This window comes from Takifugu flavidus, chromosome 6 (genome assembly GCF_003711565.1).
Source record: "Takifugu flavidus isolate HTHZ2018 chromosome 6, ASM371156v2, whole genome shotgun sequence".
In the NCBI taxonomy this organism is placed as follows: Eukaryota; Metazoa; Chordata; class Actinopteri; order Tetraodontiformes; family Tetraodontidae; genus Takifugu; species Takifugu flavidus.
In genome coordinates, this window is record NC_079525.1 from 9,540,100 (window position 1) to 9,554,173 (window position 14,074).

The following is a 14,074-nucleotide window of genomic DNA, read 5'->3' on the forward strand; positions in this document are numbered from 1 at the left end:
TATAAGATATACAGAGGGACACTCAAAGTTAAAAAACACAATAGGAAATATAACTAAATAGCTGGATTGACAACACTGTAAGGAGAGCAAAACTAAACCTATGTCATGTCTATATTTTATTTTATGTTTCCTGTTCTATTTTAGTAGTTTCATTTCCCTGGTTTTCACCTTGTTTAAGTAGTTTATGATTGTCACTTGTGCCTCATTACCTTCCTGTCTATTTAAGCCACACGCCTTCTTCTTCTTTGCCTGATAGTCTTGTTATTCTTATATTTAAGGTCTGTTTTCATCCTTTCATTGTTTCATGTTTGACTTTTCGTACCTTTGACTTATTAGTTTTTCCTGCAGCCTACCTGTGTTTGTCTGCCTAGTTCTGCCATTCTGTATGACCTATTGCACCTGGATTGAAGAGCTTGTTTTCTGAGTTTTGATGCCTTTTGTACTGGGATCTATGCTCCTTTACACTCTGAGATGTAGGCAAGGCGCCTGAGTGGTGTCACATAAATATATGTTCTGTCCATCCTGTTTCTCTGTATTGAATGTTTATTGAACATGAAACATGTAGGACATCTTCAAAAATCTCAACAACATCCTGGTTGTGATCCACATGCAGCAGACGGCTGTATGGCCAAAACATTTCTCTTTAAGATTATTACGTATTGCGTCACTTCCTGTCTTCTCAATCGTTCGTTGGTTGCATTGTGCACGGGGTGTTGTATTCACTTAATATTGAACACTTGGTGTGTTGTATTCACTTTACTTAAAATTTTGAACACTTGGGACATTCTAGTCACCTGATATCAACAGTGAGAAACAACCCATATTAAACAAATACAGGGCTTTGCCGATTATTAACGTTAGCATGGCCTCACCGTCTGTTTCACCCGGTGTCTTTGTCTGTTCAGCGTGTGAAATGTTTAGTTACTCCTCTGCCTCCCTTCGTGATGGGAATAGGTGCAGAAAGTGTAGTTTATGGCTATGGAGGCGAGACTTGGCGAGCTTGAGACGCGGTTCCGCAGCTTGGAGTTAGCTGGAGTTGCGTCAGGTAGCCAGGAGAAGCTAGCTGCTGCGGAGCCGCCTAGCGTAGCTTCAGCTAGCGGTCCCCTGGCAGCAGCCGGCTAGCCAGGGCGGTTGGGTGAAGGTTCGCAGGAAGCGTAGCCCAAAACAAAGGCCCACGGTGCACCACCACCTGCTTCCCGTGGCTAACCGTTTTTCCCCACTCGGCGACACACCCGCTGAGAAACCGACCCTGGTAATTGGCGACTCTGTTTTGCACTATGTGAAGCCGACTCCAGCGACCATAGTCAAGTGCATTCTGGGGGCCAGAGCGGGCGACATAGAAGCAAATTTACGGCTGCTGGCGAGACGTAAACGTAAATTTGGTAAAGTTATTATTCACGTCGGAGCCAATGACACCCGGCTTCGTCAGTCGTAGGTCACCAAAATTAACTTGGAGTCGGTGTGCAGCTACGCAAAAACGGTAGCATTCTCTGGTCCCCTCCCCAATCTGGCCAGCGATGAGATGTTTAGCCGCATGTCGTCGCTTCGTCGCTGGTTGTCACGGTGGTGCCCCGAAAACCAGATGGCCTTTATAGATAATTGGAGCACTTTTTGGGGAAAACCTGGTCTGATTAGGAGAGACGGTGTCCATCCCACACGGGATGGTGCTTCTCTCATTTCTAGTAATTTGGCTAATTTTATTAGACCCAAAGTGACCTGACAATCCAGGATCCAGACCAGGATGCAGAGTTGTAGTCTTACACATCTCTCTGCTGCTTCCATAGAACCCTCATCCACCAACAATAACATATTTAACACTATAGAGGTAGTCTCTGTTCCAAGGTTAAAAGTTCACCAAGCACAGAGCAAGGGAGCGGTCAATCACCATAATCACCATAATCTAATACTAAAGCACAAGTTGGAGAAAGTAATATCACAATTAAATGTGGACTGTTAAATATTAGATCTCTTTTGTGTAAATCCCTGTTAGTACACGACCTGATAGTGGATCATCACATTGATTTATTTTGTCTTACTGAGACCTGGCTTCAGGAGGAGGAGTATGTTAGCTTAAATGAATCTACTCCTTCTACCCATCTTAATTATCATATTCCTCGTGTTACTGGTCGAGGAGGGGGAGTGGCAGCAATCCATCACTCCAAGTTATTAATTAATCATAGACCAAAATATGGCTCCAGTTCATTTGAAAGCCTGACTCTTGGCATCACCCATCTGAACTGGAAGGCAGAAAAGCCACTTCTGTTTGTAGTTGTATATCGGCCCCCTGCTGCGCCACATTCAGAGTTCCTGTCTGAGTTCTCTGATTTATTATCCAACTTGGTCCTTAGAACGGACAAAGTCATTATCATTGGAGACTTTAATATCCATGTAGACGTTGTAAATGACAGCTTTAGAAATGGCTTCATTACATTACTTGAGTCAGTTGGTTTCCTCCAGCAGATAAACCAACCAACTCATAGCTTTAACCACACCCTAGATCTAGTTCTGACTTATGGTGTTGAGGTAGAACATGTGTCAGTGTTCCCTCAGAACCCACTCCTGTCAGACCATTCTTTGATCACTTTCACATTTATGATTAAGGATTCTTCTATGCTCAGAACAAAGTCTTACTATAGCAGATGTCTTTCAGATAATGCTGTAGCTAAGTTTAAGGAAGCGATCCCTGTGCTAATCCCAGGACCACCGTGTGTTTCCCCAGGGATAAATCATTATAATCTTAGCCCTGCTGAGGTTGACTCTATTGTGGAAGGTGCAGCAACCATCACGCTTGATTCTGTTGCCCCACTGAAAAAGAAAATAGTAAATCAGAGGAGGTGTGCCCCCTGGTATAATACACATATCAGGACCCTCAAGCAGAAAGTGCGAAGACTGGAAAGGAAGTGGCATTCTTGTAAAATAGACAGCTATCATGTAGCCTGGAAAGACTGTCTATTAGTTTACAAAAAGGCCCTCCGTAAGGCTAGAACAGCTTATTTTTCTTCCTTAATTGAGGAAAATAAGAGCAACCCCAGGTTTCTTTTCAGCACTGTGGCCAAATTAACTAAGAGTCACAGTGTTTTAGATCCACGTATCCCTTCTTCCCTTAGTGGTGAAGACTTCATGAGCTTCTTCACTGATAAAGTTCTAGCTATCAGAGAGAAAGCTAACCAGGCCATCCCAAAAACTGGACCATCACCAGATGTGCTGACTGTGGGAACATTCAGGTTCTCCAACGAGTCCTTAAACCCCTTCACCCCTATATATTTTTCTGAGGCGTCATCGCTAATTCAGAAATCCAAGACCACCACGTGTCTTTTAGATCCCATCCCAACACACCTGTTGAAGGATGTTTTACCATTGATAGGCAGTTCTATCCTGGACCAGATCAATGGTTCTTTAGTGTCAGATTATGTACCCCGGTCCTATAAGGTGGCAGTGATTAAGCCGTTGCTTAAAAAAACATCACTGGATCCTGACGTATTAGCAAATTATAGGCCAATATCCAACCTTCCTTTTATCTCTATTTGATTTGATTTGAAGATTAAGAAGAAGAAAATCCCACGTCTGTACAGCCAACCTGACCTCCTCACTCTGTAATTGGGACATATAAGTCATGGCCTACTAACATTATTAAAAACTAAAGTTCATTATCGAGTCATCTTCCCGTTCTGGGTTATAGAAACACAGAGGATAAGAATTCTAGACCTCTCTTGCTCTAAGTCCAATTGCTACTCCTTGTTGTTTAATGAAGAGTGAGAGCTGGATTCCAGTAGGACTAAAGAACCAGGGAGTGGTATTCAAGAATGGTCCCATGGGGACAGAATCCGGGAGACACTGAGCTTAATTGTTGGCTCATTGCTTCTTGTTCATTTTACAAATGTTCTGTTCTGTAGGCGTCTGGGCAGAATCAAAAAAGGAAAGTGAGCCAAGGACACATTCACCGCTGGGTCGTTTTCATGCAATCGACATTTTTAAAAATACCAGAATGACAATAAAATTTCAGTGCGTTGACACTGATTCTTTTGCCTACTGCTTCCTGTGTAACTACATCACATCCTGCTATCTCAGTGGTCCAATAATCTCAGAAACACTTTTAAGTCACTGCTATCAGTGAAGTCTATCAATGGTCTTTCAACCAGAGTAGCTGACATCAGATGATGAATTCTCTCAAGCATTCAGCTCCTGAAGGATGCGAGGATTTTTAGTAGATTGAGATGCTGGTGGACTAACCTGTCCAAACAGTTTATTGAGATATGATATGTAGGCCGCTGCCATGGCTGAGCTGTTGCTCAGGCTTCTCCTACTGCGTCGACGGCCTTCCTCTTGTCCGGAGCCCTTTTTGTCCTCCAAAGGTAACTTTGAGCTGTGAAAAGCAGCAATGATCATTAATCAAACCCCATTCTTCTATCTTTCAATATACTTAAATAAACACAAGTGTCTCTGAGATGATTACTGAGTTTTAAAGTGAGATAAGTGGAAAAAACATCAGCGATTTGATCAGCTTACATCACGTGAGAGCAGTGACAAAAGAATAGGGTAAGATAAGACAAGAAAATATAGGTATGAAACGCATGAACGCATGCATACTTCTACTCCACCTCCTCCTAATCAGTGTTGATTGGAAACAGAAATGATAATAACCAGAATTTCTTGGAGAGGCTCAGCTGAAGGGCTTTGCTTTTGAATTTCCGTGAAGCCGGTGATCTGCCAGGAGAAGCAGCTCTCCCTGCTCGTGGAGACAAACTAGAAGAAGAGAAAATGGAGATTTTCTTGTAAAAAATCAACAACTGGTCAATGAACGCAGTACACGTACGTGTTTGTCAATTTCTCAGTGATCCATGATTGATAACCCTAGTGCTGATAAAATAATGGGGGATGTTTTCATCAACAACAAATGTTAGAACAATTACAACAAAAAGTAGATGACAATCAACTGTAACAGGCTTAAGGCTTATTCTCCACGTGGGACCACTCTGCCAGTTGAGGATATCGACTCGGGTAGGATTTCCGGTAACATATTGCGTCACTTCCTGTCTTCTCAATCGTTTGTTGTTTGCCCTGTGCACGGTGTGTTCTATTCACTTTACTTAAAATTCAATTTAATTAAAATTGAACACTTGGGACATTCTAGTCACCTGATAACGGTGAGAAATAACTCATATTAAACAAATACAGGGCTCTGCCGATTATCAGCGTTAGCATGGCCTCACCATCTGTTTCACCCGGTGTCTTTGTTCAGCGTGTGAAATGTTTAGTTACCCCTCTGCCTCCTTTAGTGAAGGGGATAGGTGCAGAAAGTGTAGTTTATTTACGGCTATGGAGGCTAGACTTGGTGAGCTTGAGACGCGGTTCCGCAGCATGGAGTTAGCTGGAGTTGCGTCAGGTAGCCAGGAGAAGCTAGCTGCTGCGGAGCCGCCTAGCGGAGCTACAGCTAGCGGTCCCCCGGCAGCAGCCGGCTAGCCAGGCCGGCTGGGTGACGGTTCGCAGGAAGCGTAGCCCAAAGGCCCACGGTGCACTACCACCCGCTTCCCGTAGCTAATCGTTTTTCCCCACTCGGCGAGACACCCGCTGAGAAACCGACCCTGGTAATTGGCGACTCTGTTTTGCGCTACGTGAAGCCGACTCCAGCGACCATAGTCAAGTGCATTCCGGGGGCCAGAGCGGGCGACATAGAAGCCAATCTAAAGCTGCTGGCGAGAAGTAAACGTAAATTTGGTAAAGTTATTATTCACGTCGGCGCAAACGACACCCGGCCTCGTCAGTCGGAGGTCACCAAAATTAACATAGAGTCGGTGTGCAACTACGCAAAAACGATGTCGGACTCCGTAGCATTCTCTGGTCCCCTCCCCAATCTGGCCAGCGATGAAATGTTTAGCCGCATGTCGTCGCTTCGTCGCTGGCTGTCACAGCAATGTTATTTCTTGTGTAGTTTCTAGTTATGCTGATTCTTGTATAGTTTTTCTGCTTCCCCCCTTCTGTATTCATTTACAGGTATCGCCGCCTTCGGAGCTGCATGATGACCTCCCACCCTGCTGACCCACTCGGCCGGCGGCTTGCATAAATAGTGTATTTTTGTATGTGGTTCTGTGCCTCTCCTCTCCTCTCCTCATGAGCCTGGTCCTGCTCAAGGTTTCTTCCTGTTAAAGGGGAGTTTTTCCTTGCCACTGCTTGTCTGGGGTTAGGCCCTGGAATTCTGGAAAGCGCCTTGAAACAATTTTGATTGTAAAAGACGCTATATAAATAAAGTTTGATTTGATCATTCAATGGGTTTTGGTGAGTGAGCATGTAAACACAAGAGCAGAGGCCACTCTAAAGGTTCTTTTAGATCAATTCTGTGTAACCCAGTTGGAACAGTCTGCCAGCTTTGACTCACCTGGTAGCAGAAGGTGGTCTACCTTCTGCTCCTCCCTTGGCATTTTTCATTGACATCCTGCAAAAAAGGTAGCAGTTAAAATATGTTTAAAAAGAGTTTGTTGAAATTATTCCTGGTAAGTTTTATGTGGCAGAGTTCCGAAGCCTCAAGCAAGTTTAGCACATCTGAGCAGATGATGAATATATTAAGAAATAAGGCAATAGTGTGGAAGAATGTCTTTAAGAATACATTTGCTGAAGCTTGACCCTCTCTTTGATTGTTGGATTTGCTTTTCAGTGCTGTTTAGGTGATTTATGTTCTGTAAATACACATTAGGTTACTGGATAAAATGACCTTGAACTCCAGGTTCAGGTGAATTCATAGAATGGAATAGTTCAAGGAAGGTTGCAAGATTTTCCAATTAAATACAGAAAATAATTAAATGAACTATCAGCTAATGTGGGCAGCCTTTTATTTATTCTGATTTAACAGAGTTTGTGAAGGCAACTTGGTCTTCAAGATGAAGAATTGTTTAAAGGGAGACAGACAGAAGAGAGAAAGATGAAGCAATTATCATGTTGGACGTGGGAGAAGTTAGACACGCTGAAGGTTGAGAGCAGATTAATGTTCCCTCTCTGCCACTCTGCCATTTATGGCCCTCAGTGATGATGAACAGTCGTATTCACTGCCCATGAGCTCTAAACACAACATTACACCCCCGCTTCCACCCCCCAGCCACATGTCACATGTGGTTGGTGCAAAGACGAATCCCCAAGATCTGCTTCAGCGAGCGTCAGGGGCCACGCTGGCGCTAATGAGAAGAGACAAAGAAAGAGTGCCCCGTCCTCCAATGTGTCCTCACCAAACACGCCAAATTCCCAACTCCATTAGGGTTGAGCATAATGCACCAGAATAGAGGAGTGATTGGCTGTCAGTCATGCATTCACGAAATCTACGTGCACGTGAGGTGCCAAATGCAACAGATGCTTTTAGCATGTTACGCTCTGTGGGGGTGCGGATACATGCACACTTCCTAAATATTTTTGATTGTTGATTGAAATAATTGTATTGTTTAAGATGCTGTTTAATGGATTTAGGCGAACTTCATAGGCATTCTCCTGCACACACACGAGCACCTCACATGTGGGCACAGCAAGATGTGTGGTCTCATCGGCAGTGGTCTCACTGTTTGCCTGAAGAATCTCTCTAATCTTCAGTGAGCACAAACTCCCATTAGGGTAAACAAACACACCCAGCCACATGCACGTTTCACTCTACAAGTCTTGAACAGCAGCGCGTATCAGCAGCGCCCCTCCCTGAGAGGCCAACTGCTGTCAGTCACAGAGCCGACACAGATCCTAATCATGTGATTTAAAGCAATGATGCTAAGGTGTTCCTGAAGTAAAGCTAACACAACACAACTCACACAGCTGCTAATGGAGTGTGTTGTAGTTATAATGGAGCCACACAGCCCAATCACCAGGCCATAAATGCTGAATGAATATATATCATATAAATTTATCAGGAACCACTGATGGCTCTGTGATTTATAGTTCATCTCCTGCACACACAACTAACACAAAACCATCTCTTCAATGACTGTGTCATTGTGTCGTAGGCTGCATAATCGACAGCTATTAACATGGGAACCACTGATCTGCTTCATACAAGGAGCTTCATAATCCAAACAATCATCATCATTTTTGGATCAGTTGTGTAAAATATGTGCATAGATCTTTTTTTTTTTAATATTTCATTTTTACTGCAAGAATCCATTGAACCGTAATTAATAACTCTCAACTGTCATTCAATGGTTTGAAGTTGTTTTATTAGCCAGCTTCTATTTGAACCTTTCCTCCTGCATTTGTGTAAGGACTGGAACATGAGGATGGGGCCACGCAGAGTCGTTCAGTCCACGCATGGTTTGTACGTGTGGCCGCGACCACCTGAGCAGCACCTGACGGCTGTTACTCAGGGCAACGCTCAAATGACAACCACACAAGAAGATGATGACGAGCTGAGACGAGAGTAAAACCAGAGCTGTCCCTCACACCTCAGGTCCAAGACTACAGAGCTGGTCCTACCCTCCAGTTCTCTACCACTGACCAGGAACGTTGATGCTGCCCCTGTGTACCATGTCTGAAGGCAAAAAAGGACAAGGCAGACATTTCCTAGTGGACTGGAAGGGAGATGAGGTCTGGACCCCCAACTGATAGTGGAGCATTGGTACTGATCTTGGAGGAGGAGGCCTGGGGGGGCTGATACGTTGCTCTCTTCTCTGCCCTTGAGTGTTCTCATGCTTCTATGATTGTCTGCCCTGTGTCCTATCACCTTTGCGTTCCATTATGCAGACATCCTTGTTGCATCTGTTTGGCATCATTACCTTGAGCAGCAGAGTCTTTGTTGGGCCTCATTGTGAAAGTCTATTTGGCTCTCGTGTTCCTCTTATAGAAAAAGTGATTGTTCCTGCAAGGCTTTATTAAATATTGTTTATTCCAACATTCAATTATTGAGATGAAATTATTTCAAAATGAAACTACTTCTTATTTTAAAAGTACACAAACACATGTGTGAACACACACGTCCATGCACACTCTAAGTAAAACTAACTCTTGTCTAAGAACCATCCATAGTGGCTCCATCTAAACATCTCTGTTACCTGAACCTTTCTGCAGTATAGTGGAACAACCTACCTCTTATACAGCAAAATATACACAAAACTCAAGAAATGTCTTTAGAAGTCCTCTCAAAAATGCTTTCTGCCAGCTTTAAATCATTATTTACATAGAATCTTACCTTCACCTGTGTTTTTTCTCCCCTTCGTATTGGCAGGTAGCAACAGAAATGAGATGTATCTGTTGTGTGAAGCCCAACTTTACTTGAGGATTATATGATGAAGGGTGATTATCCAGCTAAATATGGAGGGATTAGGCATGTATCTGTCCTCAGGGGTATGAAGACCAAAGCTGCATGTGGTCAAAGATGCATTAGAATTGTTCTCTTTTCACTGACAGTTTTCCATAATCTCTCCAGATTTCTGCCATGTCAGCACTTATGGTGCACATCGACAACACGTATTTATTAATAGATGTATAATTATTATTATGTGTTTATTTATAGATTAGCTGAATGAGATTTAAAGTTCCCTCTTCATAAACTGTGGCTCCTGACAGCAGGTTGTCAGGAAAATCTTCAATTCTTTATTGTTACTGTAAATCTTTGAGTCAGGTAGCACCCGTTTAAAAGAGTTGGTTGCATCTAATTCTGTCTATTATTCCCAAACTTACTGGTAAGGTAAACAATCCACTGGAGCCAAGGATGCCATCAAACTGTATTTTCCTGGGTGTAGATGTGAATTTTCCATACTGGGAGTTTGTGCTGGTGTGGTGGGTTGTACTGATGAGTAGTGCAGGTGCATCTAGTCCACTAGTAGGGTAAAGGAGGAGGAGGATGTGGAAGAACTGTGATCTACTGATAATGTATTTTAAACATATTAGTGAAAATAAAGACAACAGAATCAAATTAAGAAAAATATAATAAATTATGAAAGATAATCAGATGCACTCTTATCATATCAGATGTATGAGCATAAATACATTATAGTGTAGTCCCAAATAATTAAAAACACTAAAGCAGAGAAGTCAAAGTGAACATGTGTCCCTTTATCCAACGTATACATTGAAAATAAACAATGAAACTGAACGAGGAAGGAAGAGGGGAGCAGGAATCACTCTTCAAATGAAAAGCTGTGTGTTTTGAAGCGTGTTACCAGCTGCCAACATCAGGTGGTAACTCTGCGGAGAATTCTCCTCTCAGACATACATGGACCTTTTACTACCGTTTATACAGTCTGTATTAATGCTACTGCTTCCCTCTTGTGACATGTTGATCTTCTCATCAGTGGCTGCTGCTGAATGACCCTGATGCTCAATGTTGCTCCGCGTAAATTACTTAAAAATGCAAATGGCTAAATCCTGTTTGCCTAAAGAGGAACATTGGCCACAAATGTGATACACAAGACTACTGTAGTAAAGTCATGTAGGAGAGTCGCTATGGAAAAGCTCCTCATTTTTAGGGTTAGAATATATAAATTATATAGTGCAGATAGGGTTCCCTCTCCTCTCCTCTCCTCTCCTCTCCTCTCCTCTCATCTCCTCTCTCTCCTCTCCTCTCCTCTCTCCTCTCCTCTCCTCTCCTCTCCTCTCCTCTCCTCTCACTGCCACTGTTTTTTGAGGTTTCAGGCTTTCTGACTTTCTGTAAAGCGCCTCGAGACAATTTAAACTAAACCAGACAGGATATAAATAAAAGGTCCATTTTTAGGTTGAATTGTATCACGTGGACTGAAAACAGAACTCCTTGTTGAAGAAACTCTTACGTGGTTAATGATGCATTCACTTATTGGTGAGTGATCATCTCTTATCAGGAACTAATTGGCTCATTAAGCACACATGGCGGCCTGCCATGGGGCAGCAGCTTCATGCCTCCTGTTTCACTCCTTCATCTCCTGGTGTTCTCCTGGGCTTCTCTCTGGTCATGTCCTAGTTTTGCTTTCCTTTCATTTTGTAATAATGGGGAGTGGGAGGGGGCAGTTTTCTTTCTGGAGGAATTGTTCATGGATTTGACTTTTTACTCTGTCTTGTTCGGAAAGATATTGTATTCATGAGTCCTATATCTGCTTCCCATCCAACTTCATTTGTATATAATTTTCTTGTCACTCTGTTCAAGGGCAAATCTGAATCTCTCCATTTGATTGGGAATGGAGAGTAAACACAAAAGTGATGGATTCTTCAAACTAAAACAAATGTTTAGTACAGCATTCTTTAAAGGTTTTATGTCTCTTTCATTGCTGTGTTGTTCTCTGAAGTCTCCTTCAGACTCTCTTCCTCCTCCTCCTCTATCATTCATCCCTGCCACAGTCCCGCCTCTAGGCCACCCTCCTACCCACCTTAACCCACCCCTGTAGGGTTTTTTGCTTTGTTTTATGTTTACAGAAATATGCTGATGAGACAAAGTAAAAATGGGATAGGTCAGAGCATAAAAGGGTCAAGACACAGAAACTGAAGCTGAGGAAGTGAGTTCAGTGAACCATGCACCAATAATAAATCACAACGCTGTTGTTTGTCCTGAAAAAAAACGTCATCAAACCAGCCGAAGAAATTTTTAAGAGCCTTGAAATTGGAAAAGACAGTGGAAAGAAAATATAGATTGCAGGAGCTGAGCAGAATGTAATTGGGTCAGTGCAAAATAAATAAACACTTCATATAGTTCAACATAATTTATGTTTTATTTTTGATCAACTGTTTTACCAGGAGTTACATTTTCTAGAATGAACAATAATTAACATTATTAGCATTATTCATGAACAGCAATAATGGGATCCATGTTGGGAGTTTCCCCTAGTGCTTTCCCTCTCCCTCTCCCCTTCTGTTTCTTGTCTGTGTTTCCCTTGTCTGTTTCCAGGATGGGTGGGGCTGCTTCCTGGTTCATGCCCATTGTGTGATCTACACACCTGCAACTCATCTCCAGTTAATCATCTACACCTGCCTGCTGTTAAAAGGACTGCTTGCAAGTCCATCTTTGCCAGTTTGTTGCTCAATCCTCTGTGCCTGCTCATTCAGATGTCTGTTTGTGCTGTCCAGCCTGCTCCAATGAAGTGTTTTTCATCTTTGGTTGTTTGTGTAACTCTATTGCCACGTCTCAGTAAAGTCTGGCCTGGTCAAATCTACTCAGTCCTGTGTGTGTCTGATTTTTGGGGTTCAGGTTGTGTCTGCCATTCCTAATGATCCAAACCTGATCCTGTTGAGTATCAAGGAATGAATGGATGACTGGTGGTTTGAAAAGATTTAACTAAAACTTCAAACTGATCAGGTTTAAAGAAAATGAGGGGGGGTGCATTTTAACAGGAGGGATTCTCACCTTATGAGGCTCTGATTGGATTTGACAGGGGTCATTCCCTTTCATAGCTGACCCTGTCAAGAATGACCTTAGTAAATAATTCAGATTTTTCCTACAAGAAACTGCTCTTTGAATGTAGCCCTGCTTCTCAGAGAAACTATCAAAGGTGGGGTTAAAGGAATCTGACTTTGTCAGAGGGGCCCTCAACAGACAGGACTGACAATAAGGGGGAGGTGAAAGCAGCAGCTAATGCTGGTGTTGGAGCGATGCCTTTTGTGCACAGCCAGAAGCTGTGCAGGGCCGAAGTTGGTGCCACGACATGTTGTGAGAACAATAATACACCTTGACAGAACAGCACTCTCTGCCAGCACCACCCTAAAGCCCAAGAATGAGAAACAGAAGCGACACCCGTGACACCAACTGCCACCATGATGGAATATCAACAACCACCACTTTAAATTTACTCCCAACATCAGTGTGGTTTTAGAATTCAGTCTGTCTCTTTGGCTGACCGTTCTGTGAAAGCATGATCAGAGTGCCTTTTAAAGACGATAAACCTGCAGACACTAACACCGAGAGACGCCTTTTGCTGAAAATTTGAATGACAGCTTTAAGGCCCCTCTAACTACCTTTGCTCTGTGCTCCTGCTCTGCCTCCAGGTTGCAAATGTCAGTTGGTGTCGCATGAGGTCAGCATAAATCACCCAGACTTTGCAAACAGAGCAGGTGCAGTGGTGACTCTGCCTTAGTAGCAAAGATTAGCAATGCTTTATAACAAAAGAGTAGATACAGGTAATATGGGATGAAGGAGAAAATTTAAGGGATTCTTATAAACAATAGTGATCTTGGATGGATAGAGTAAATTATGAGCACATACATTTGTTGACAGATCAATAAATAGATCAGGGTTTCGACATTGCTGGGTGTAGAGGGGGCCGTGTTTGCTGCCTTTGCTGACACAACAAATGGTTTAACATGAAAATGACCACAAACCAACTCAAATAATAATTTGGAGAAAGAAGTAAGATGCAAAGGTGGGTTCTGTTATCATTGTGTTTGCTCCAGTCTGATCCACTGGGGTCCTGGGTGGAGGTAGATGCTCTATGTGTGGTTGAAATGAGCACTTCAATTGGACTGATGCCAGGCACTTTTCCAGTAGGGGTGGACAGTTCTATTCATAAATTGAATGGACAGAGTAGTTGCGTGTCAGAATCCTTTACTGTTTTATGTGTGTGATGTAGCCCTATTGGGTTAATTGAATGGTGACCTTCACCTTGCTTTGCAATGGTTAACAGCCTCCACTGAAGCCTATGGAAGAACAGTCACCTCCTGTAAGTTATGACCTTGTTTGAGGCACTGCCCAAAATTGAGATCTTCAGGTATTTTGAAAAAAAATAGATGTCCTGTGTTGTGGTTCCTCTTTGTACAATAAAGTTGAATGTAACGTGTCTTCATGTGCCTCCATTCACCATACAATGTAGTACCAATGTGTTAGCAGCCTGGATGCAAGAATAAATAAATAAAAGGTTCATCAACCATATCCCTACTGGGACTTGCCACCATGTTAAACTGGCTTCACAGCCCAGTGGTGTTACTGGGGGCTCAGAAAGGAAAAGGGTTTGCATCACATTAAAAAAAAGAAAAGAAAGTACTAATCAGGAGTATTTTCAAAGACCAGTGTAGGAAAAGATTAGCAAGTCTTTAATCTGCAAGTTGCCTTCATGTGTGGTGCCATTTAGTTACAACCCAGCAGCAACATGGCTCTTCCTGTCAATAGAGATATGTCTAATCTAGTCAGAATGTTTGGCAGGCAGGGGACACAAGCGAA

At 42.8% G+C, this 14,074-nt stretch overlaps 1 protein-coding gene and 1 long non-coding RNA gene across 9 annotated transcripts in view; one reads left to right on the top strand and one right to left on the bottom strand.

The window, feature by feature from the left end:
• cabp4 (calcium binding protein 4) overlaps window positions 1-9,226 on the bottom strand; it is a 16,948-nt gene extending 7,722 nt beyond the window's left edge. For 5 of the 8 annotated variants that reach the window (XM_057036135.1, XM_057036134.1, XM_057036133.1 and 2 more), the window contains exons 1-4: window positions 9,149-9,226; window positions 6,374-6,430; window positions 4,642-4,743; window positions 4,231-4,363 (exon numbers count right to left, since the gene is read on the bottom strand). In XM_057036135.1, the coding sequence (XP_056892115.1) occupies window positions 4,231-4,363; window positions 4,642-4,743; window positions 6,374-6,429 (291 nt within the window). In that variant the 5' untranslated portion in view covers window position 6,430; window positions 9,149-9,226. Of the gene's footprint in view, window positions 1-4,230; window positions 4,364-4,641; window positions 4,744-4,813; window positions 5,009-5,210; window positions 5,253-5,312; window positions 5,464-6,373; window positions 6,431-9,148 lie in introns of those variants that run through there. The other 3 variants (XM_057036136.1, XM_057036138.1, XM_057036137.1) reach the window with 3 other exon arrangements.
• LOC130527572 (uncharacterized) lies at window positions 6,722-8,858 on the top strand. Its single transcript, XR_008951073.1, has 2 exons — window positions 6,722-7,590; window positions 8,226-8,858. It is a non-coding gene; the product is annotated as an uncharacterized LOC130527572 (long non-coding RNA).
• Window positions 9,227-14,074: the final 4,848 nt, after the last annotated feature.